Raw genomic sequence first — 25,914 nt, 5'->3', positions numbered from 1 at the left:
TAGTTTTTGCAAATATTTCTTTTATTAAAATGACAACATTAAATTTAAAATTTAAGTATATTTTAAATTTTATGTGATTTAAAATGATAACAGAAACTAGAGTAGCTACTTTCTTAACATTAAATAAAATCAATAATTTCTTTGGTTTCATTTATTTTCGATAAGTCAGTTTATTTCTTTTATAAATATCGATCATATATCTCTTGAGATTATCACAAGATGTTATTGTTTTCTGATTTTTTTTTATTTATTTTTATAATTTAAAATACACCAGCTCTTTTACTCCTATTCATAATTGAACTCACTTGAGTTATATTTTTTACAATTGATTTTTGTTTTTTTTTATTTATATAGTTACATGTTTCTTTCATCTTTAAGTTATAAAGCCTCTACCCACAATAAACTCATTAAGCAGAGTTTGCTTTCTTTTTTATTTAATAATAAAAACTAATAAAAATAAATTATATTTCTAAAAGAGAGAAACGAAAATAAAAATTATTACAAGTTTTTCGTTGTATGCAACGAACTAAAGAAAAGAAATAAGGCATGTTGTTGTTTTTTTTTATAGTCACACTCTATATATCAGTTTCATTAGAATCACTGGCAGCTGTGTCATGTAATTGTTGAATGTTCTTTAAAACAACAGAATTCTTAGATTTTTTTCCACGTTTAGTGTGCGAAGATCGTTTTTCCAATACTTCACTAGTATTTGATGAATTAGCGTTGGCAGCGACATTAGATTTACGTTGCTGCTGTTGCTGTTTTTGGCGTTTTTCGTTGCGGAATGCTTTTTTGGATTTATTACCCATAGTAATAAATGCTTCTTGTTGCTTATCGTTATGGCTATTTTGTTGCTGCTGCAGTTGCTCCTCGTCTTCGTCTTGGGAATGTGATTCATTATCTTTTGTAATGTATTTGCCTTTAATAAATAATAAATAATATAATTTGATTTTTTTTACATTTTAACATTTAATTTACCTTGAAGGCCAAATAATTCTTGGTTTCCTTTATTTTTAGCTCCTTTGGTTATTGTTACTTTTTTGGATACATGTGAGGTTTTTGTGTATTTCTTAACCGATGATCTTTCTTTATGATTTTGTCTCTTTTTGTTGGCATTCGATGAAGAAAGTTCATCCTCACATTCATCTGGTTCGTCGTTAAGTGCACTTTCTGTTGTAGTATTAACATTTGTTGATTCGGGGAAAATGTAATTGTGACCACCCATGTTACTTTCAGTATCGGAAATATTTCCAGTTTGACCATCCTCACTTTCATCCAACTCATCTTGATCGATAATAATGATCTAAAGAGCAAAATAAGAAACATATTTATTTATATTTTTAATGAAAAATGACGTAGGGTATAAAAAAAACTTACCTCTTCCGTTAGGGAGGGCCTCAATAGAACTTCTGGACCACCGCCATAAATATCATGCAAAAAACGCCAAGATGGGGCATTTAATTGTACATAATCAGAACCCACGCGCACATTTCGAACGGGAGAACTCTTTTGACCTGCATCTTTTGATGATGGAACAATACTCGCATTATTGATGGCACCAGGTTCCTTGTGTGTCAGACCTCTGGCAAATTGCTGCCATTTACGTAACCAACTCATAGAAACAGCATAAATGGCCGCCGAATCCAGCTCCAAGTCATTGTAGCGTTGAAAAACGGAATGTTCGTAATGTTGTCGATGGGCTAGAGCCTCAGCAGACCGCTTGCAAGCCTCACATTCAAACAGCATATTTATGGCAGGACCACCACCGAATTTGCGGTATAGAAACTCCCACAATTGTTGAGCTATTGGTACTGCCAGCTGTGAAATCACCGATATTTTTGCGTGCAAAACACCACCATGCGGACACAGCATAGACCAGTTGCTAATAGGCCCAGGCTCGGAGAATGTATTAAAACGTGCCAACCATTCCCGAGATATGTAAAATGTTATGTCGGACTGTGATACTGGATATGAAGCAGCCAATTCGTTTGCCTCGAAACGTATATCCTCCATTTGGGGATTGTTTTTGTGATAGAATAAAACATACGCTTGGCAGTTTTGAACCGTCTCTGGCTGAACTTCATTAACGTGATGATCATCAAATTCGTACCAGCGATCGGTGAGAGCGTTGCGGGCAAAGCAGGTGTAATGACCACCGCCCACAGTGCCATGATGACATATCACCGAAGAGAGGTTGTAATGTGGTACTTGTGACTTGCAATCCTTGTGTATATAAGATCGCATATCTAAATTTTCCAACGGAAATTCAACATGCGACGAAATTTTCGAACTGTATGACAAATCGTGGCGAAACCGTTTCAAATGTATGCACAGAACTTCGGGTAAGTCTAGAATACGTGAATATTTCATTCCCGTACGTAGTTTGTTACACTTTTCGCAACTGTACATATTGTCGCCCTTTAGTTCGTCCGCACTAAAGAAACTAGCCATACAGTCGTGCAAGTTCACCGATGGGCCCCACAGCCACGAACGCACCATATTCCAAATCCATGACAACCAACTATCATTTGTCCTGGCCGATGTTGTTGAATCTATGCTGTTCAAGCTTTGTACACTTATGCTATTGGTTTGATGAAGGACTGTCAAGAAATCACGATGGGGAATGGGCAAAGAAAGATCCTGAAACGTTTCTTCTCGAGTCGATATGCGATCGCAGGTTAGACATTGAACCGATGATAACAATTTGCCATCAAAAATGTCGCTAACAATTGAACGTACGGCCGAAGTAGAAGTAGACGCTGTAGAATTTGTCATATTGTTTGATCCACTCGTAGATACAGAGCATGAAGAGTTGGCCATCATGCCAATGGGCTTGGCATTGATGGGTTCTTCACAGAGACTAGATTGTTCAGAAGCAGAACTTTCGCATGTCAGGTAATCTGAACCAAAGGAATTTGAACTACATGTTGAGCTCATTTCTGAGGGTGTATCTTCACACTCATAGCCATCATCCTTTGTAGACTGGTTAGAGAAAGAGCCTGTCGTTCTGGACTCAACATGGCCGGTTTGTTCCTTTAGTTCTTCGTGTAATTGATCCATAAAACAGCGTAGAAACTCTTGTGTATCGTGTTGCTGAAATCCTCTGAACATGGGATGAACTGAACGGATGCCATATAATATACTACGGGGAGCTAAAAATGCTTTGCCTTCTCCTCTTTTGCGCCACATATCCCGCATTAAACGTTGATAGCTCTTTGCTAAACCAGCCTTACATCTATGTGCACCCTGCTCCAATGTATAATCCACCAAATCACTGCAATGCAGAAAATAATGTGTCATAGGTACAACATTACTTAAGGCCTGCAGGGCTGAATTCATATAACAAGTATTTGCTATATTTTGCAGGCCTACCAAGCCAGTACTCGCACCACTAGTACCAGAATCTGAATCATTCTCATCATCAGAATACGGTATATTCCTTAAGAGTGGGTCAGCAGTTACGTGTACATGTCTGTCTACCCCACCAATGGACACCTCACGTTCGCAGAGATAACACCAGGCCCTCTGAGATGACAAATTCATGTGTACACAATGCAAATGTTTGTCCTTGCTTCGTTGAAAGTGGTCCGTGCTGTGGTCATTGGCCTGTTCAGAACAACCAATTTGCATGCACTTGTGATATAAACAGATCCACAGATTAGGTCCATTATATGGGCAGTTGGCACATGTATTATTCTGCGAAAAATTAAAAAAAAAACAAAACTGACTTCGTTTCAATACTGTTTCATACAAATATCCCAATTCTTTTATTTACCCCATCAATTTGCTTGACATCCAATAAAGAGGAATGTTCATTGGAAAAGTGGGAACAAGGTTGCGGAATCTTGTTCATTGTCGGTAACTTCCTTTATCAAAATAACACCGCTCGTTTTGAGGTTTCTTTCTAGTTTTCATTAAACTTTCTTGTATTTTTGTTTTTAGAAAAACTTTTATTAAATTACAAGAAAATTCCTAAAATATTTAACAATGAGCATTATTTTTTTTTTAACAATTAATGACAGTGTTGTACTTTGACTGACATACAAAAACAAATCATACACAACAAAGGTACCAGATGAATATATCGGAATATATGTAGTATGCATTATTTTGAAGTGTTTTAATAATGAATGATATTTTATAAATACATCTGTTTATTTTAGTGATATTTTACTACTAATGACTTATTTATTATTTGCAGTTACTTTTATTTTAAACATATATAAATACACATAAGTATGTAAAAATACCAATGGCACCATGCAAATATTAAAGCTCCGGCAACTCCAATGTTCCATCGAACCAAACGACACCCGCCGCCGTCAATTAAATCGTGTTTGACATTGTGTTATACAAAAAAGTGAAGCCCCCCTCCCCCATTAAATATTGAAAAAAAAGGAAGAACTTTGGCAGAAAATTCAGGAAATATGGTATGCAATTTCCCGATCTACATGCGAAAGTTTGTTAAATTCAATCCCCAAAAGATTTGATGCTGTTATTAGAAATAATTGATATGCAACAAAATATTAAGAAAACAACGAATTCTTATGATGATTTTTATTTTTAATCATTTTAAGACTGATTGATTCTATTTGAATGTCGCATATTTTATTATTTTATTTTATTTTTTTCTATTTATTGTTTACGTTATGAGAATTAATATATAATGAACAAATTTTAAATTTTGAAATCAAATTTTGTAGTTTTACCGCTTTAATCGAATTCATATGTAGTGATTCTATTGTCCGTCACTGTATATCCGCCTTTAGTTGAAGAAATCACTAGAATCTTCAAGAAAATCGCTAAATTAGTAACACTCTATCTTGCAACCTGCAGCGAACCTTTTAAAAGTTTTTTCATACCTTCATACACAGAGTTGTTGACTCAATGTTGAGGTTCAAACTCTTATATTGGTTTGACGAAGTTGTGGCCGGGGTTTGAAATCAGCTTCACACCATTTTTAAATGTACATGTGTGTCTCAGTTAAAGTTCGAAAGCAGAACTTCGCTGCTGCGAAAGGTGTGTGGCAACACCGCGGCTTGTACAAGTTGTAAGTGGCAACACCGCGGCTGATATGAGCGGTTTGTACAACTTGTAGTGGCAACACCGCGGCTGACGTCAGCCAAACCATTTTTTTTATATGAAGTTTTTACGATTTAGATTTGGGGGGTCTATCAGCTAAAAAATCCCATAAAATACACAGGCATGAGCATGTGAGCGGCTGATGTCAGCCGGAATATAAAGGTGCCAGATTGATTAAATTGAACAATTTTCTTTTTTATTATTTTCTATTGACAGCACTTTGAGGTTTTTATTCAACAAAAAGAAAAGCGAGAGAAAAGAAGGAGAAAATTTTCCTCTTGTAGAGGAATTTTTCAATAATAGAAAACAAGAAAACAAATTGTGCATTTTTACTATTAAATTGTGTAAAAATAATAGAAAACAAATTGTGCAAAAAAATATCAGAAAGTGTAAATTACTATTAAAGAAATTTGAAAGACTAAAGTTAAATAATTGTTTATAGATGTTATTGTTCTAAAAATTAATTTTGGTTTTTCCTTTTGTTGCTGCTGTATTATATGTAGTGCGTGGCCCCCGGAATCGATTTTCACTTGAAGCATGGATACATAGAATTGTGCCAGAAATTTTTTGCTACAGGGCCTTTCCAACAAACCTATGTGTCTTTTTTTTTAAATATTGTAGCCTTAAACTAAATAAAGTTGTACATTAAAATAGAAAATTAATTACAAAGGAAAAAACAACAAAAGTTTAAAAAATTACAATTTGGAGTTTTTTTTACGTTTTTCAAGTGTCAATTGTTTTGAACAAGAAGAAGCATTGTGTTGAGTGATTGTGTTTGTGTGTACGTGCGATCGCCAAAAAAAGCAAGAAAAAAGACAAAACTTGCGCAACATACACATTCTTATTTTAATGTGAAAAGAAGAAAATAATAAATAAAAAGTAGTACAAATAATAAATCGTTTGAACCGTATCAAGAGTAATTGACATAAAGCCCAGTTTCGTGATATGCAACATCAGCATCCACGCACATTGGAAGCTTCGGCTGCTGCTCATACATCTGGAGGTGCTTCGTATGATGGTAAAATTGCAGGCCTCTATGATCTGGAGGAGACACTGGGATCTGGCCATTTTGCAGTGGTCAAATTGGCACGGCATGTTTTTACGGGTGCCAAAGTTGCCGTTAAGGTAGTGGACAAGACAAAGCTAGACGAAGTATCCAAGGCTCATTTATTCCAGGAAGTGAGGTAAGTGAATATTTCCTTGGTCGTGCTAATTATGTTGGTTTGTTGTTTTCTCTGGCATAATTAAATATCATCATTCATCTCTTTATTAATAGATGCATGAAATTGGTTCAACATCCCCATGTTGTACGTTTGTATGAAGTCATTGATACACAAACTAAATTATATTTAGTTTTGGAACTGGGTGATGGTGGTGATCTTTACGATTACATTATGAAACATGACGGTGGTCTTAATGAACAGTTGGCACGTAAATATTTTCGACAAATATTACGTGCCATCACATACTGTCATCAATTACATGTTGTTCACAGGTATGTGGTTGGTTACATACCCTTCTGTACCCAAATTGAGAGACCTTGTGTTTTTTTCTAAACATTCTTCATCTTGCAGAGATCTCAAGCCTGAAAATGTGGTATTTTTTGAAAAGTTGGGTGTTGTTAAGCTGACAGATTTTGGTTTTAGTAATAAATTTTCGCCTGGTCAAAAATTAGAAACCTTTTGTGGCAGTTTGGCCTATTCAGCACCTGAAATTTTATTAGGCGATTCTTATGATGCTCCGGCTGTTGGTGAGTAAAAATAAAACAAATGTTTTACGCAGATTTTCCTGAGTAAATTGTTGCTACATTAAAATTATCTCTAATAAACAAGGGTTATTTTATTTGACCCCTATATTACGAAGCAATTTATTGCAGCGTTATGTTATACTAAGATAGGGCTATTTGGTATAATTTACTTAAATATTTGCTTTAATAATATATTATTGGAGTATTTTTTGCATGGGTATATTATTTTTTAGCTCTATGAAGTCATATACGAAATGATTCAACATTTTATCATTGTGATTTGATTTTAAGCTGATGTAAAGTTTTTTTTTTAAATCGAAGATTTTGCATAAAAAAATAATCTTTATAGTATTTTTGTGAAAGAATCTGCTTTTTTAACGGCTCTTAATGAAACGCGATTATATTATTCAACGAATAAAATCAAATTATTCGAATAATCGAGGAAAATAATAATTTTTATTCGATAGAATAACATTTTTCAGATTATAATAAAAATTATTTGATCAAAAATTGTCGAAGTCTCAAATAATTGGTAACAAACTGAAATTGAAAAAAAATTATAAATTGAAACTGACATAGAATCATGATAAAATTCGGCACACATTTTTTGTCTTTATCTTATAATAAATTAAATATTATTAAAATTTGTCCATACCCGAAATAAGTATCAAGACAAAATACAACACGTATAAATAAGTTTTATATAAAAAGATATTACTTGATCAAATTATATGAGGATGAATTACAAATTTAGCTTAGATTACAGATATATATATTTGCCCAATTATGAATAAAAATTCCGTGGAGTTTTTTCGCATTTTTCCTATTCAAATTCAATGTTAAAAATCTCCCGGGAAATTTTTATTCATAATTGGTCTGTATATAAAATTAAATCAATATAGTCGGTCATATCCGCTGTATTTTATTAATTGTTTTATTTTGTATTTTTCTTCATTGTTATATTTTCAATCGAATAATATTTTCAATTCGTTATGCGTTCGAATAATCGAGGAAATTTATAAAAATTTATCAATCACTCGAATTATATAAAAATTCAATCAAAATTAAACAAGAATAATTGACTGAGACTGGTTTTTGTTCTCTCTAAGCAATATAAATAACTTATTAATTTCTTTTACAGATATTTGGTCTTTAGGGGTTATTTTATACATGTTAGTTTGTGGTCAGCCACCCTTTGAAAAGGCAAATGATTCCGAAACTTTAACAATGATTATGGATTGTAAATATTCCGTTCCACCCCATATATCAGCTACATGCCGAAAATTAATCGCCTCTATGCTAGTTAGAGATCCTAAAAAACGTGCAACACTAGAGCAAATAGCGTCAGACGATTGGGTTAAAGAAAATCCCGAAGGTGATAACGCCGACTATTTGCCTCTAATAAGTCGGGAGCAATTGAGCGAAGAAGATCATGCCTTCATCATACAAAAGATGATACAAGGCAAAATAGCACCCAAAGAGGATATCTTACAGTAAGTATCTATTTTACACCATAAATTAACAATTACTACTGTGCTCTGCATGCTATAACATTTATATTGTGCTATATTTTTAGAGCCTTAGATAAGGATAAATATAATCATATAACAGCCACATATTTTCTATTGGCTGAAATGCGTTTACGCAAACGTAGAGAAGAACAACATTTGAAACAAAATCCTCATTTGGCTCTAGGGAAAAAGTAAGTTGTGTTATATAAATTTTTGTTTTGTGAAAATCTATTTTTTGTTTGTTTTCTTTAAAAAAAAAACACATTCATAACTAAAACAAATTCCTACATTTTTCATATGTTGACCTATTACAAAAAGAAATGTTATTGGTGGTGTGGGGCGTGCTCAGGTGCCGGATAAAAAAGCTAAACCTTTAGAGGGTGGCAAACAAATGGTGGTGCCCATTAATATTGTATGTGCACCAGAGCCAATACAAAATGAAATTAAAACGGTTTGTTTCCATTTTCTTACTTTACTTACTACAATTTATTTTCTTATTTAAAAACACTTTGACTTCTTGCTAACACTTAATTGAATTGAAACGGAAAAACTAATTATTCGGTTAATTTTATTTCCTCTACTAAACGAATAGGACAAACGCACAAGAAAATGTAGTATTGTGCGCGAAGAGGACGAGGAGGAGTCATCAAATGAATTATCCTGTGAAGGTAATGAATTAAAAGTTGCCACTACTAGACGGGAATCCATATCGGATGGGCGTTTAAATCGTTCAGTACAGGAAAAGTGTTCAAACGTTGTGGCCGTTGTTGGGTCTGGCAACAAGGGTGGCTGTGATATTGATGCAGACACTGAGATGGACACACAAACCAAAATGGTTGTATCTGTTGATGCTGCGCTGGCGCAGAAACTTAAACAAATTGAAAAGGGTACAACCAATGAGGATGGAGACTCAGCACAACAGCCAAGTGAATCATTGGACAAGTCTCTTGAAATGCAGGATACTTTGCGGGGCCTAAAAGAATTGGAAATAGGAAAATTGAAACATCTGCCCGGTAAAAATCCTGTATTAACACACAGACGTCACACAAAATTGAATAAAATACGCACGCCTTCATGTAGCAGTTCAGAAGCTTCTGATGACGACACAAAAAGTCGCAGTAAAAAGAAGATGCACAAACTGGTGGGTGATACGCCAACACGATTTCGTATGCATCGTCGCGATTCACATGATGATTCTAGTGATTCCCAGGACCAGGGTTTCCCCACAGCTGGACAGCATGGTGGTCATGATTTGATTGCAACCTCCAATGCAAGCAACAAAAAAGAGGGACAAAATCAGGTAAGCATTTCTCATGGTGTTTGTTATGATATAATCAAATGTCTAGTTCATTCTTAAAATTTACACTGATTCTTTGAAATTGTAGAAGCACTTCACATGTTCTCTCAAAAGACTCGTAAATGCCATAAAAACACTATGCACGAATTGGAAACTTCTTTGCCACAAATCCCGGGTACAAAGCTAGTAAACGTTATGCGAGTGCATACTTACTTACACTTGTAATCGTATTTTAAAATATGTGCCCGATTTCGAGAAATTAAATTAATTCGTATACATATAAAATCAATAAAGAGTGCCGAATACTATGTACCTTTCACCTTTTATGTAATAAAAGGAATCATTTAAAAACTAAATTTTGGTGGATTTTTTCTAATAGATTATAATGAAATCGTTGTTTACTTTATGTGAAATCATCTACTTTTTTGTGCAAATAGCTATTTTTTATTATTTGTATATTGCCTTATTATTTAATTGTAATTTTATTTTTTTTATTAACCTTCAGCATGAGTGGTAAGGGTTTTTTTTGGACCAAAAATCGTAACATGTTTTTGAATTTCTCGTATAACTTACATGATTGATATACCTATATATCCGTTACAGTCTCGGTTTGGCTCACATATGTCAAAGATATAATCAAAAAACCACGACTACCTCTATTTTTATCTATATCTGTATTACCATGTTATTAACATAGACAATATATGATAGGCATTTCAGAGCATTCCAATGTCGTATATAACGCCATAGAACTTCGGACCAACTATTTTTGCACCAAATTGTTTATACCCTCCACCAGAGGGGTATATTATAAGTTTGTCATTCCGTTTGTAATTTCTACATTTTTTATTTGAGACCCCACAAAGTATATATATTCTGGATCTATCTATGAATCAGATTCATAGACATGGTTCTGTTGCTAAGGTTGCTAAGATATATGGAAAATATAGTAAGTCGACCTACAATGTTTCACTAATAAATTAAAAAAAAATATATTTTTTTAAATTTAAAAATAGAAATTTTTTTTAAAAGTTATAAAAAAATTTTTTTAAAAAATTTTGACCAACAATTTTTTTTACTTAAAAATTAAAAAAAAAAAATTTTAAATTAAGAAAAAAAAAATTTTAAAAACATTTTGTTACCTAAAATTTTTATTTTAAAGTATAATTGTTGAAGGGTGTATATTAGGGTATTCAATCGATCAACCGTTAATCGGTTAACCGATTAATTTTGGACGGTTAACTGTTCGAATAATTTGAAATTGCCGATTTTCAAATAACAAATAAACCGATTAATTTGTGTCGATTAACCGATTAACCGAAATTCCTTTTTTTTGCACTTTAAATTTTTTTTTGTATTTATTTTTCCATTTCAATTCAAATACAAATTTCAAATTAAAATTAGATATTTTTTGAACATCCAATAAACATGTTTTTTGAAATGAGTCTTTTATCATAACTGAACGAAACTATTAAATTAATCAATATCCAAAAAGGAATATTCTTGATTTCTCCAAAATATACAATCAGCGAGAGAGTTTTTTCCAAGAAAAGTTTTATAAAATCTAAAGAAAAAAAATCGTTTAAATTTTATTCTTTTTATAAAAGATTATTTCAGAAGATCTCCCTAAAACTATAAAAACTCACACATCGCTCATTTGCTGAAACAAAGTCATAACTCAAAAAAAGTCGTTTCGCGAAAAACATCTTTGAATATTTTATGACATTTTACTATTTCTTAATTTTCAACAAGTCATGCGATTTCAGAAATTTAAATAGGAGATTTTAATATCTTTCTAACCTGTATTTAACCCAAATTTTTACATATCAAATATACGAGAAAACATGAATTTTTACAATGTTTACAACAAAAAAACACCCTCACACAAAAAATATTTTTTTTTTTTGAGAACTGATAAAACTATATGAAAGATTATAGAACAGCGCATATTTTGTATTATTCAGTTCAATAAACACGAATTTTGAGTAATGACGTTGTTGCAGCAAATAGGCGATATGTTTACAAAAATGATCTCAAATACCTTATTTGCCATTTTTTATGTTTTTGTATACAAAATTCGTTGTTGTATTTCAATTTGAAATGAAAATATAAATTATTCGGTTAATCGATACTCTTACTTGTTTTTATGCAGAATATTTTTTTCCCGAATCCTTTTTTTAAGTTAAATTGAGATTTTAAAGTTTATTTTATTTATTTTCACCAACCTGGCCTATTGGCCATAACCGGTTGGTTATAAATTTCTACTTAAAATTTTCTTGTTTTATGTTAAATTTATTTTTTGTAAAATTAATTTTAAAGTTATCTAAAATGATCATACAAACATTTAAATGTAATTGGTTTTCATTTAGAGGCGTTTAGGCTAAAGGGATTTCAAACATTGTATTGTTGACAAGCATTATATTAACCCTGCGATGGGTGATTTCAGTTTCATTTTCAAACTGAAATTACTCCTTGATGGTCCATGGGAAGTATACCCAACCCGAGGCGATCCGACCAATAGCTTAGTTTATATTGAGATTTGTTTTATTGTTTGAACACATCACAAACCTTTGTTTTTGAATTTTAGTTACTTTTTGGGCCTATTGCCATTCCTGTAACAATCCAGTTTGTGCAGAGCATTCAACACTTATGCATCGATGCTACACCTGCACACAAAATATGTTGTACGAGAGACAAATACCCATACCATTAAATTTTAAACGTTTCGAATCGGTAGCCAACCTTCTTGCATATTAGATACAATAGCTTTTTTAATAAATTTTCGACTAGCAGATTAATATATTTTTAATTAGTTATGCAGTTATAAAACGCGAGTTGTTTAATGCTTTCATCTTATTATTTGAATATTTGTAATATTTATTTGCTTGCTTAAATTTATTTTCAGCAGAATAAATCTGAATCAGATACGCGCAATAAATCTTCTCATACTCATTCACATCAGCATTCACACAAGCATAAAAATAAACAACCCAAAGATAGTCTGGAGAAGCACAATTCGTTGGTGGAGAAAAAACAATTGGCGTCATTAAATCAAAATGTGCGACGAAGACGAATACGTGAAAGTCAATCGCTAGATCGCATCACAGAGGCTCAAGAGTATGAGATGAGGCATCAACACAATCATCATTATCATCATCGTCTGTCATACTCGGAAACAGAACGCTACACTTATGAGCAACGTAACTCTCTATTCAATTTGCATACATTTCCTGAGGCAAAGGAAGAAGAATGTGACGATAACGATGCCAGCAGTAATTGCGGTGGAGGTGAAAACAATTCAGATTTTGCCAATCAAGCAGAGCAATTAAGAAATTCATTAAATACCCTTAAAATTCATTGTGGCGGTAGTGGTGGCGGCGGAGTGTGTAGTAGCGTTGGGAGTGGCGGTGAAGAGAGTACAACAAATTCGAATACAAGTAGTTTAAAATCCTCCCATACCCATAGCTCTGCAAGCAGCATTTACAAATTAAATTCCATAGAAGAAATCGATTTGATTCTCAAAGAGAAGAGCTTAACTAAAACCATACAGGCCACTAGCTCAAAGTGTTTTGTAACTATACGAAAAATACGTAAATTAGGCAAGTATTTTCCGGTAGTAAATTTTTCGTAATAAATCCAAGTTCTAAAATAACAATTAAATCAAACAATCGATCGATTCGATTCAAAGGAATGTGGTCAAAATCAACACATACAAACTTAAACTTATTGAAAGACGCCAACCAACAAGACGCAGTATTTGGTTAAAAAACACAAACACACAGATAATGTTGTTCAGTTTACATTAACAATATTTATATAAAGAAACCCTTAAAAATAATTGTGGTAAAAAACCTTTGCATTCATATTCAATATGTGTCGTACTTGTCGTACTATCATCGTCGTATCTTTAGAGTTACATAAATACATACAATATATCGCCTGTTTATTAGAGACTAGTAAATTACAAAATACAAAACATGAAAATAAATTCAGAAGAAAAAAAATCCAGAAATACATATTAAACACACAAAAAATCAAATAATATTATTATACATACATACAAACTTATATATTTCTATATTTGCATAGTTTATTTTTAATTTAATATTAAAATTAAGTGTAATCTATTACTCTATACATTACTTACTGTATTCTTCATCCATACAAATTATTACTTACTACCTTACCTAAATCCATAAAACTATTACTTATCAAAACGCAAAAATACATGCATGTCAACATTCTCCCATACTCTCTCCATCCATCCCTCTTCATCATCAATCACCATCTTCAAATAACAACAAACCATACATTCAATTCAATATTTATTTGTTGATCAATTGATAATGATAGAAAATCAACACATACAATACATACATACTATAAAAATAAATATTTGTGTAATAACTATTAAAAATAAAAATAAAACTACAACAACAAAACAATTCTTAAAAAAGTAATAATAAAATAATAGATGATCTTGAACCTGTTGTATTATTTCCTGAAAAAACCTTTGTTTTTAATTCTGGTGTATGTCAACGTCATCCTTAGAATGTTTAATACTAATAGCTACCCAAAGTAAATCATATAAAAATATCGACTAAATTTAATTTGCAATAAATTTGAAGATCAATCAGTAACTAAGCGGTAAATGAAAACAAATAAGAGAGCTCATTTTTTGTTGGGATTTTTTTTTTCAACAATTTTATATTGAACAAAATTTTAGGCGAAAAAAATTTGGGTTCAAAAATAATTTTCCCGATTTTTGTATCTGCCTGAATTTCTATGACGTTAAAAATGTCGTTTGAAATCTTTAGATATCCATGTTGTCTATGTTATATATTAAATATGTGTGTAAGTTGTTTGGGTCAATGTTAAAATTGACACTTCTGTATAATTTATTTATACATATAACTTTTGGTTTAAAAAGTTATATGTATAAATAAATATACTAGTTCAGCATAAAACGCTGAATATCTAGTAAAAATTTTGTATAGATATGGAGTGGCGCCCACAAACTATAGATTAACCTTGCCCATGGTATAAAATTGTAGCCTACGTTTTTTTCAAGTAAATATGAAGTTCTTGATGATAGCATTATTTTTTTTGAAATTACCAATTTAAATTTATTTATTGACACTGCTATTAAGACAAATTACAGTTATTTTCATATGTTAGGTATTACATACTCTGCATATTTAACATAATCAAAACGAACAGGGTGGCATCATAACATCGAAATTTACATTCGATTAAACATACCCCACCAAAGAGAGAGGTGTGACATCTGAAATGTCAAATTAGTAAGAAAAGAACAAGAACAAATTCGATCTCATGTCATCATCAGAAATTTGCTGCCGCTGAAGAAGGAGTAAAAAGAAAAATTCACTTTTATTTTTCCAACAAAAGATTCTTGGTGAATCAGGAACTTTTTATTAAACAATTGAAAATAAAAGGAGTCATCAAACACTAAAGAATGTTACGAGCGACCAGAAATATTGCCTACCGGTAAGTTGTTTATTATGTTAAGCGAGAAGTGTTTGAAGGACGCATTATGAAATTGGCGTTGGCCAGAACAATGAAAATGTTGAAAAAAACAGTGAAATAAACACATTGTTCATGTTTATATGCTCATTTTTATTTTTGCTCGCTTAAGTAATAGTTTGCAAATATAGTAATGTACTCATTCTTTTGTTTATTTGTCTAATTGAACACAATGAATGCAGCGATACCACCAAACGTGTGAAATATTTGTGCAGTAAGATAGCGGTGTCATGTCATGCAACAAATTATTCCACCCTAAATCAAAGATTAGGTGGCAATCAATATCAACATCAGCAAAACAAAGGCAGTGGCAGCAACTATCGTCACCATCGGGGCAATGATTTCCTAGTACCTTTAGGACCTCGCGGTTGGACTATACCACCAAATCGCAGCTATGGCATGGTGGTAGTACGTATTATACGTGGAGCCCTTAAATTACGTTATTTATTATTGGGTGGTGCTATCGGTGGTGGCATGACTTTGAATAAAGTAAGTTTTTATTGGTAGCTGACTTATATAATAGAATTAATGGGAATGGTCAATTTCAGAAATACGAAGATTGGAAAGATGGTCTACCCGATCTCAAATGGCTAGAAGAAGCTTTGCCACAGGGCGAGAAGTGGAGTCAGTTTTCAAAAACTTTAATAGAAGTTGGAGGTGCTGTTAAAGATGTTATTGAAATTGGTATGTATTGAGTGTAAAACATTTCAAATTCAAATCTATCTCTCACTTTAAATGCTGCCAAATTTTCTATTTTTTTTTTAATTAATGATAATTATTGCATTTCTAATTTACATCATTCTATGCGTATGTAACTAACAATCATTAAAGGGTTATACATATTTTATATGAGTTTTTTGTGGAATTTATTAAAAAATATTAAAATTTATATTTAGCCCAATTATGAAAAAAAATTCAAATTTTCTAAATTTTCCTATTAAATTCTATGATAAAAAAGGAAAAGGGAAAAACTCCCGGGGAATTTTTTTCATAATTGGGCTGATTAAGTTTTAACACCCAAAAATTGGGCCTAACAGCTTTGGCAACTCTAATTATCTTTAAATATCATTTTCAGAATTGATTTTCACACAATGTTTAAGAAATATGGCTTAGTTTTAGTATATAGTCTTTTTAGTAATTCAAAATTATATTTTTTGCTGTTTATACATGTCAAAGACCTTTGCAACGACGTATATAACACCAACAACAACGCCATAGTAAGTCGGACCTACAAGGGGAAAAGTATTCTTTAACCGAATTTTTTCACCAAAAAAATTTTAAACAAATTTTTTGCTATAACATTTATTTTCTCTATTAAATTTAAAAAAAAAATATTTTTTTTTTAAATTTTGTTAACCTAAAAATATTTTTAAATATTTTATTTTAAAGTATAATTTTATGAAGGGTATATAAGATTCCACACAGCCGAATATAGTTCTCTTTCTTATTACTTTATTTTTGTATAATACAAAGACTACATTGATCATTGATAAATACACATACATCGGAAACTATGTTGTCAAAATCCTAACTCAGTTCTCAAAAACCTAAGAGATTTACTATGTGATACGTTTTGAGTTTTTCTATGGCCTATATTTTATTGGAAAAATTGTATTTCTTTTTTGAGAAATCGGAAATCGGCTTTATCTGAATCAGGGATGGACTATTACATTTTTGTTCGGTATCGGTATCAAATTAATATTCAAATATTTTTTCAATTTAAAATACACGATTTTCTATAGAAATAGACACAGGACATTTTTTGTAGCAGTGTGTAATTATTCCAAATAATTCTAAAATGAATTTTGTTTAACTTTTTATTGTTTACTGTAATCTGAATGCCTTTCTTAAATATAAATTCTGATATCTTTATGTATATTGTAAAATGAGTAGTAGCGGTTTTTAATTAGTAACCGCAAATAAACAAATGAATTTGTATAGCCCTTTTAGTGGTTTTAAATTCACATTCACAAACCATAAATCATTTACTTTAAAGGTATGTAAATAAAAAATGCAGAAATAATGCTTCAAAAATATATATTTTTTTAAATTGTGTTTTTTTTAAATAAATTTGCGAATCTTAACTTTAACTATAAAAATGTGGGTTTATGTTTTCACACATTTAGATCCCAGACTAAAACGACTTGGGGAGGAAAAATTGGGCGAATGGAGACAATGGTTCGATAGCCGTTTGGACGATGCTATAGAGGCAGCCGATTATCAAGGAACAAATATAATTGAATGTAGGTTATACACACTCTATTAAGTATGTAAATACCCTCCTAGTTAAGCTTTTAAAGTGAGAGATTTTTATTTATGTCTTTAATAAAAGTAATTAACATTTTGTTATAATCTAATTTTAAAACTTTTTTTCTACTTTCAATATTTTAGCTAAAGATGAAATTAAATCCAAAACAACTGTAGCTGCCCTTACACTTTCTGGTGATGAGAGTCGTAAAAAATATGGTAAGATTTTCCTTAATAAATCAATAATACATTTTTTTTTTATTATATTTTAAAACAAATACATTTTCGTGTTATAGATACATTACAATCGCAAGTTGAGACTTTACAAACGGAAATAATGAATGTTCAAATCAAATATCAAAAGGAATTGGAGAAAATGGAAAAGGAAAATCGTGAATTGCGCCAACAGTACTTGCTATTGAAACAAAATAAAAAGACCACCACCAAGCGTATTAAGAAATCTCTCATCGATATGTATTCGGAAGTGTTGGATGAACTATCGGGTTATGATACCAGCTATTCAATGGCCGATCACTTGCCACGCGTTGTCGTTGTTGGCGATCAGAGTAGTGGTAAAACTTCGGTTTTAGAATCCATAGCTAAGGCTCGTATTTTTCCACGCGGTAGTGGTGAAATGATGACACGAGCTCCAGTAAAAGTGACTTTAGCCGAAGGTCCCTATCATGTGGCCCAGTTTCGTGATTCCGATAGAGAGTATGATTTGAATAAAGAATCTGATTTGGCTGATTTAAGACGTGAAGTGGAATTCCGCATGAGAGCTTCCGTGCGTGGTGGTAAAACGGTTAGCAATGAAGTTATTTCGATGTCTGTTAAAGGTCCTGGCTTGCAACGTATGGTGTTGGTCGATTTGCCTGGTATTATTTCGGTGAGTAAATAAAAATTGTGAAAATATTTTTTTATAAAATATCCCATTTATTTTTTCTTAACGAATGAAAAATATTTATAACCGTTTAAATTCCGTAACATTTCAGACAATGACTGTTGACATGGCCTCCGATACCAAAGATTCTATACACCAAATGACAAAACACTATATGAGTAATCCTAATGCCATAATTTTATGCATACAAGACGGCTCTGTGGATGCCGAACGCAGTAATGTTACTGAATTGGTAATGCAATGTGATCCCTTGGGACGTCGCACAATTTTCGTACTCACAAAAGTGGATTTAGCCGAAGAACTGGCAGATCCTGACAGGGTAAGTACAAACATGATTTTACTTAAATGTTGAACTATTTAATAATGAATTATTAATTGCTTACAAATAGATTAGAAAAATTCTATCAGGCAAATTATTCCCCATGAAAGCCTTAGGGTATTATGCTGTTGTAACCGGCAGAGGACGTAAAGATGATAGCATAGAGGCCATTAGACAATATGAGGAAAATTTCTTTAAGAATTCTAAATTGTTCCAGTAAGTATGAAATTTAATTTAAAAAATTAAAAATATACTAGTTTTTTTTATTCTCAATAATTTCTTAGGCGTCGTGGTGTTATCATGCCTCATCAAGTAACTAGCCGTAATCTCAGTTTAGCCGTGTCCGATCGTTTTTGGAAAATGGTTAGAGAAACCATTGAACAACAAGCGGATGCTTTTAAAGCTACACGCTTCAATTTAGAAACAGAATGGAAAAATAATTTCCCCAGGTGAGTTTTTTGTTTCTTAATTTCAATTCATTTGTATATGTATGTATATTCTTTCAACAATTTTTTATAGATTGCGTGAATCGGGTCGTGATGAGCTGTTCGATAAAGCCAAGGGCGAAATATTGGATGAAGTTGTCACCCTCTCACAACTTTCCGCCAAGAAATGGGAAGAAGCCTTAAATGAGAAACTTTGGAATAAACTTTCAAATTATGTATTTGAAAACGTTTATCTACCCGCTGCTCAGTCAGGTTCTCAAAGTAATATTATTATATTTTAAGTTTATATTTTAGGACCATTTCAAGAACAAAACACAACCATATCCAAGTCTTCACTTACTTGACGCAAAATCAAACCGTTTTTTTTGTTCCAATATCAAATTCAATGTTTTGCTGTTGTGTGAATGATGTATTTTTGAAGTGAAACACACAAGTTTAATCTTGGATTCTTTACATAAACAGGAGTTTGTTAACCTGGTGTATTTTGAGTTGTTTTTTTAGAGCAACTTTGTAAATAATTTTTCATATATCGCTCATTTGCTGCAATATCGTCATAACTCAAAAAATTTAATTTTTCAGGAGACGGATTTTTAGTTTTTTTAACCGATGTATATTTTTTCACTTTTCTAAATAACTTAATGATGTTGAACACACAAACGGCAAAGCACAACTAAAATAATACGTTATTGCAAGTAATAGGTTATGAAATTAGGACAAAATGCGTCTATGGCGATCCTGCGTGTGTAATTTTAGACTTTGTTAGTTATTGAAATAACTTATTTACTATGCAATGGTCCTATTAACTCGAAATTTGGGTTTTTTGAATTATGACGTTGTTGCAGCAAATGAGCGACCTATTTTTCAATATATTTGTGCATTAATTTCATTATATTTATTTATTGGCATGTTTACTAAATATTGATTTTCATTTTTAATTTGTATCTATGTATATTTTGATATGATTTCAATTTAAATCAACATGTCTGAAACAATTTTATTAATCTTTTATGAAAAGAGATTTGAATTTTTTAAAATGCTTCTCTTCAAAATTTTAGTTCAGTTTTTTATTTCAGTTTTTGTAACGTTTCTTTTTATACCCTTTACCATGAGTGGCAAGTTAGTATATAAGTTTGTAATTTCTACATTTTTCATTTGCGACCCCACAAAGTACATATATTCTGGATCGTTATAGATAACGGAGTCGATATTGCCATGTCCATCTGACCGTCTGTATGTTGAAATCAGCTTTCCGTAGCCTTCAAATAACATGCTTGATTCATACATCAATATATTCTCCATAGACCCGGTTCGGTTGCTATTTAAAATCCGCCCACAAATGGCTAAGATATAAGGAAAAAATCAGGACAACCTCGATTTTTGACCTATTTTTGATCATTAATATAGACAGTATGAATATCTAATGATGGATATTTCGAAGTCCATTTCAACGATGTATATGGGGCATTTCATGTCAAGTGAACCAACTTTTGAAATCGATGTCTTCCGATCGGGATGAAATTTGCACCAAGGTTAGCTCTATTGGATAGTAACTCAGACACAATTTTTCAACAACATCGGTCGAGAACTCTCTGAGTTATAGGGGGTAAAATTTTGACAATTTGGTCAAACAGGGGTTTTTTCTTATCCATGTAACTTATTACCTATTGTTCTTAGCAAAATGTGTCCCAAATAGTATAGATAGCTATTTCTTCGATCTTTCGAAAAAAAATATTTAAAAAAAAAATAAAAAATTTTTAATATTTTTTTTCCGAAATCAAAAACTTTTTTGACTTTTTTTTAAAATGGGTCCTTTTTTTTTTTTTTTTTTTTTTTTCTTAAAATAAAGTTTAGATATTTTCCTTGAACACCTACTTGGTCGCTTAGTGGGATGCGAGTGGGATATCTATCAAAATAAATATTTTGTAACTCAAAACATAAAATTTTTGACTTTTTTTGCAAAATCAAAAACTTTGTTGACTTTTTTTTTTCAAAATGGACCCTTTTTTATCCCACTCGCATCCCACTAAGGGACTAAAAATATCTTAAAGGAATGGACCTAGGCTTTCTTTTGAGCAAAAAAAAAAATTAAAAAAGGGCCCATATTGGAAAAAAATTTTGATTTTGCAAAAAAAAATTAAAAAATTGTATGTCTTGCGTTACAAAATATTTATTTTGATAGATATCCCACTCGCATCCCACTAAGGGACTAAAAATATCTTAAAGGAATGGACCTAAGCTTTCTTTTGACTACAAAAAAAAATTTAAAAAAAGGGCCCATTTGGAAAAAAAATCGTATTTGCAAAAAAAAAAGTCAAAAATTGTAAGTCTTGAGTTAAAAAATATTTATTTTGGTAGATATCCCACTCGCATCCCACTAAGCGACCAAAAGGGTCTTCAAGGATAATATCTAAGCTTTTGTTTGACCTAAAAAAAAAGATTAAAAAAGGGTCCATTTTGAAAAAAAAAATTAAACAAAGTTTTTGATTTTGCAAAAAAAGTCAAAAATTTTATGTTTTGAGTTACAAAATATTTATTTTGATAGATATCCCACTCGCATCCCACTAAGCGACCAAGTAGGTGTTCAAGGAAAATATCTAAACTTTATTTTAAGAAAAAAAAAAAAAAAAAAAGGACCCATTTTAAAAAAAAGTCAAAAAAGTTTTTGATTTCGGAAAAAAAATATTAAAAATTTTTTATTTTTTTTTTTAAATATTTTTTTTCGAAAGATCGAAGAAATAGCTATCTATACTATTTGGGACACATTTTGCTAAGAACAATAGGTAATAAGTTACATGGATAAGAAAAAACCCCTGTTTGACCAAATTGTCAAAATTTTACCCCCTATAACTCAGAGAGTTCTCGACCGATGTTGTTGAAAAATTGTGTCTGAGTTACTATCCAATAGAGCTAACCTTGGTGCAAATTTCATCCCGATCGGAAGACATCGATTTCAAAAGTTGGTTCACTTGACATGAAATGCCCCATATAAGATACGGTAAGTTCGACCTACAATGGGTCAAAATCGGGAAAAATAATTTTTAACTCGATTTTTTTTCACCAAACAAAATTTTTCTCATAAATTTTTTTCACTTATAAATTTAAAAAAAAAAATTAAATTAAAAAAAAACATTTTTTTAATGAAAATTGTCGATAATTTTTAAATTTAAAAAAAATATTTTTTGAAAGTATAATCATAGGGTAACATAGAGACGAGACGGAATTGTCAAAAACCTAATGTGCTGTTTTTCTATAGCGAACGAGTGCTTTGAGTGGACGTTTTACATGTATTTTGTTTTTGTTACAATAACAAAACACATGTTAAATTTCCACTCAAATTACTCGTTCGCTATAAAAAAACAGCACATAAGTCTGTTGTCAAAAACCTATCTCTTGCAACAACAAAATACATGCTAGACAACGTATTTTGTTGTTGTATCAGAAATATTTTTTGTTGTATTTTTGTTTGACAAATCGGAGTGTCTCGTCTCTATGTATAATTATCTGCATTCGAAAATTTCAGTTTTTTGTGAAATTCGTTTTATTTTTATAAAATTTGAGATTTTTTTTTTACGTTTAATCGACTTTAGAAATCAGAATGACAATAATGGTTAATTTAATAGCCGAAAATCGATTACTAGCTTTTCATACAATTTAATACTAAACTTTAACGCGAAATGAAAATAGAGCAGCTTTGCAGAATAAATCGGATATTGTTGATTTAATATGAAATCATAAATATTTATTAATAACCAAAATAATTACACAGTTTATTAAAAAAAACCAAAAACACACATACAATACATAATATTTCTTAATTACAAAATTATTTAACCCTTTTTGGTTTTAAATTTCATTTCTTTAAATCTAACTCTTTTAAAATTCGGTGATTTTGGTGCGTTCTTTAAATAAAATTATCATTTTATCAACTCATTTTATTTATTGTATTAAATTTAAACAAAACTTTACAACAAAATTAACAATTTACAATTTTCAAAAAATCCCAAGATTCCTTTAATACAATGGTCGACATTAAATTACGACAATGGGCCGAACAAGCTTTACCAGCCAAGTCCGTAGAAGCGGGTAAGTAACAATGAAATGCAAATGTAAAAAATATTGTATATAAAACAAACATATATACATTATTCTCAAAGGTTGGGAAACACTGCAAAAAGAATTTATCACTCTAATGGATAAGGCTAAGAAATCTCCAGATCATGATGATATATTCGACAATCTGAAATCAGCAGTTGTCGATGAGGCCATCAGAAGACATTCGTGGGAAGACAAAGCCATCGATATGTTACGTGTCATTCAATTGAATACTTTGGAAGATCGTTTCGTGCACGACAAATCTGAATGGGATCAGGCGGTTAAGTTCTTAGAATGCTCAGTTAAATCTAAATTGGCCCTAACTGATGAAACCTTAAGTGAAATGTTTGGCCCTGGACAATTTACACGTATAACACATTGGAAATATCTAACGGAGGATCAAAAAAAACGCAGACACGTTAAGAATGAATTGGATAAAATATTGAAAAATGATGATGTAAGTTTTAAACTAACTGAATCCGGTCCACATTACCGGTCCTAAGTAATAATGATTATAATGTTTTGGTTCTAAAGCTCTCTGTGTTTATTTCGATTTTCTTAAAGGAAATTGCAAATTTCCGTTTTTCGCTATGCAATAATATTAAAAGTACTTCAATAATGCATGAGTTGAATTTTACCCAGGTTTTCACTTTCTATTCGAATTTTCTGAGAAGAATATGGTCTTATAGTACTCTCCACATTGGGAGCTAAATATCCTTTTAGTTTTAAAACAAGGTTTAGATGTAATTGACTAAAATCTTAAAATATGATGCTATCAGGCCTGTCACAGAATTCCATTCCCATCGAAAGTGTAATTAAATCCGTAATTTGCTTCTTCACAAAAAGTAAAACGAAAATTTCTTTCTACTTTCAGTTTTCAAAGTGGAATTGCTATTTCTTTATAATTATTTGTTTTTCTAAAATTTTTAATCAAATTCTATACCAAAAACTTCACTTTTGTTTTAATATAAAAAATGCTGTCAAATTAAAATCAGAAATACAGATTTATTAAATATTTTTGGAATTAATAAATTACACTTAATCTGAAGAACCTAAACAGAAATCGATCGGAATTGAAACCATTCCGAACAAAATGTGTGACAGGCCTGAAAAACTAATGCAGAAAGAGCTTATCACATTTTAAAAAGTCCGCAGTGTATATGTTGTTACGTTTTTACATTTTAAAAACGGTATTATTTCCTTTAAATAAACTGTATGCTTTTAATTGCAAATAAAAGCCGTTTAGTAGTTTAAAATGTTACAACTCTTTTAATACACATATTTATATTACACACTGGTAATGCAGTTGCTATTAAGTCTAACAGCGCCTACAATAAACTGACTGACTGCAACATGCTGTTACTATTTATATACACAATGTCATCTTATAGTAGTTTCATGAATTATCTATCTAACGGATAGCAGCTTTAACAGTTAATGTTGTTATAATTAATAATATTATAATTAATAATAGACAATGTTAATAACTGCGTGTCATCAACATTGTTGATAAGTAGAAATTTCGAGCACTGGAAATCGTTATAAACATACCGTTAAATTCATATTGTTAGTGCAACTTCGTAACAATAGTTTGGTAGATTACACTAAAATACAATTCAAAAGTTTCATCATATTTTTGTTCTTTCAGAAACATTTGCCCACATTAACCTATGATGAATTAACCACAGTACGTAAAAATCTCCAAAGAGAAAGTGTAGATGTTGATACAGATTATATTAGACAAACATGGTTCCCAGTTTATAGAAGGTAAGTCAACTATTGTTTATTTTAATAAAAAATAAAATTCGATAATTAACAAAAAATCATCCTCATACATATTTTTGCTAACGCAAATAATAATTTAACATAATTTAATTTTGCAGACATTTCCTTAAGCAAGCCTTACAAAGAGCTAATGACTGCCGCAAGGCTTACTATTTATACAGCCAACAGGGAGCTGAATGTGAGGTAATTTAAGTTAATAATTAAACAAAACACGAAATACACTATTAAATTATTATATTATTAAATCTTTGATGACAGATCAATTGCAGTGATGTGGTACTGTTTTGGCGCATACAACAAGTGATACGTGTGACAGCAAATGCTTTGCGACAACAGGTTATAAACCGTGAAGCTAGACGACTGGATAGAGAAATAAAAGAAGTGTTGGACGAATTTAGCGAAGATGATGAAAAGAAGGCCCATTTGCTAACGGGCAAGAGAGTAACATTAGCAGAAGAATTAAGTAGGTTTTTAATATTGCATATACATATATTTCCCACATTTTTCAATTTATATAATTTCTTGTGTGTTCTTTTCTTTACAGTTAAAGTGAGGCAAATCCAAGAGAAACTTGAAGAGTTCATTAATAGTCTGAATCAGGAAAAGTAAAAAAAAACATCATCCATACTAAAGCTTAAAACACTACAAAGATATTTTTCTTGTTTATACTATTAAGACATTAATTTTATAACTCTAGTCCTTCATTAGATTTACTTTACTGCTATTCTATATTTTGGTTTTGCAAAACAATTTTATTTTCTATTGCATTAATTCATTTATGTTTACTTTTAGTTTGTTTTTCAAAACCACCTGTTGGTTTTATTTTATTTTGTTTGTTTGCTAGAAAATCAAAACCAGCTTTTGAACTCGTTAGAATAAAGATTGAACAAACTTTAAAATTATATAAAAAAATGTATAATTTAATACAGTTTACTTACTTATT

General features: G+C 31.1%; 3 protein-coding genes across 7 annotated transcripts; 2 read left to right on the top strand and 1 right to left on the bottom strand.

Annotated features, from left to right (window-relative positions):
- On the bottom strand, positions 1 to 4,030 carry Usp20-33 (Ubiquitin specific protease 20/33). The gene is made up of 4 exons (XM_065511643.1): positions 3,776 to 4,030; positions 1,378 to 3,696; positions 979 to 1,303; positions 1 to 919 (listed from the first exon to the last, which is right to left on the bottom strand). Exons 1-4 carry the CDS (start codon positions 3,851 to 3,853, stop codon positions 576 to 578), a joined length of 3,066 nt encoding a protein of 1,021 aa, XP_065367715.1. The 5' UTR covers positions 3,854 to 4,030; the 3' UTR covers positions 1 to 575.
- A 1,321-nt stretch (positions 4,031 to 5,351) lies between these two features.
- On the top strand, positions 5,352 to 14,122 carry Snrk (SNF related kinase). 2 transcript variants are annotated; one of them, XM_065511290.1, is made up of 9 exons: positions 5,352 to 5,471; positions 5,586 to 6,266; positions 6,359 to 6,577; positions 6,657 to 6,832; positions 7,971 to 8,322; positions 8,406 to 8,531; positions 8,659 to 8,791; positions 8,933 to 9,640; positions 12,543 to 14,122. In XM_065511290.1, the coding sequence occupies exons 2-9, from the start codon at positions 6,028 to 6,030 to the stop codon at positions 13,266 to 13,268; spliced, it is 2,679 nt and encodes an 892-aa protein (XP_065367362.1). In that variant the 5' UTR covers positions 5,352 to 5,471; positions 5,586 to 6,027; the 3' UTR covers positions 13,269 to 14,122. The 2 variants fall into 2 exon arrangements, with proteins under 2 accessions (XP_065367362.1, XP_065367363.1); XM_065511291.1 differs by lacking the exon at positions 5,352 to 5,471 and having other exon boundaries at positions 5,490 to 6,266; positions 12,546 to 14,122.
- Positions 14,123 to 14,943: 821 nt separating this feature from the next.
- Positions 14,944 to 25,589, top strand: Opa1 (Opa1 mitochondrial dynamin like GTPase). 4 transcript variants are annotated; one of them, XM_065512136.1, is made up of 16 exons: positions 14,944 to 15,145; positions 15,364 to 15,670; positions 15,730 to 15,865; positions 17,308 to 17,424; positions 17,573 to 17,647; positions 17,725 to 18,314; positions 18,421 to 18,648; positions 18,719 to 18,864; positions 18,933 to 19,097; positions 19,168 to 19,346; positions 23,100 to 23,177; positions 23,249 to 23,643; positions 24,835 to 24,953; positions 25,070 to 25,154; positions 25,230 to 25,434; positions 25,516 to 25,589. In XM_065512136.1, exons 1-16 carry the CDS (start codon positions 15,114 to 15,116, stop codon positions 25,578 to 25,580), a joined length of 2,922 nt encoding a protein of 973 aa, XP_065368208.1. In that variant the 5' UTR covers positions 14,944 to 15,113; the 3' UTR covers positions 25,581 to 25,589. The 4 variants fall into 4 exon arrangements, with proteins under 4 accessions (XP_065368208.1, XP_065368207.1, XP_065368210.1 ...); XM_065512135.1 differs by having other exon boundaries at positions 19,168 to 19,355; XM_065512138.1 differs by lacking the exon at positions 17,308 to 17,424 and having other exon boundaries at positions 14,945 to 15,145.
- Positions 25,590 to 25,914: the final 325 nt, after the last annotated feature.

This window comes from Calliphora vicina, chromosome 5 (genome assembly GCF_958450345.1).
Source record: "Calliphora vicina chromosome 5, idCalVici1.1, whole genome shotgun sequence".
In the NCBI taxonomy this organism is placed as follows: domain Eukaryota; kingdom Metazoa; phylum Arthropoda; class Insecta; order Diptera; family Calliphoridae; genus Calliphora; species Calliphora vicina.
Note: the sequence above shows the minus strand (reverse complement) of the source record. Positions and strands in the feature narration are given on the sequence as shown.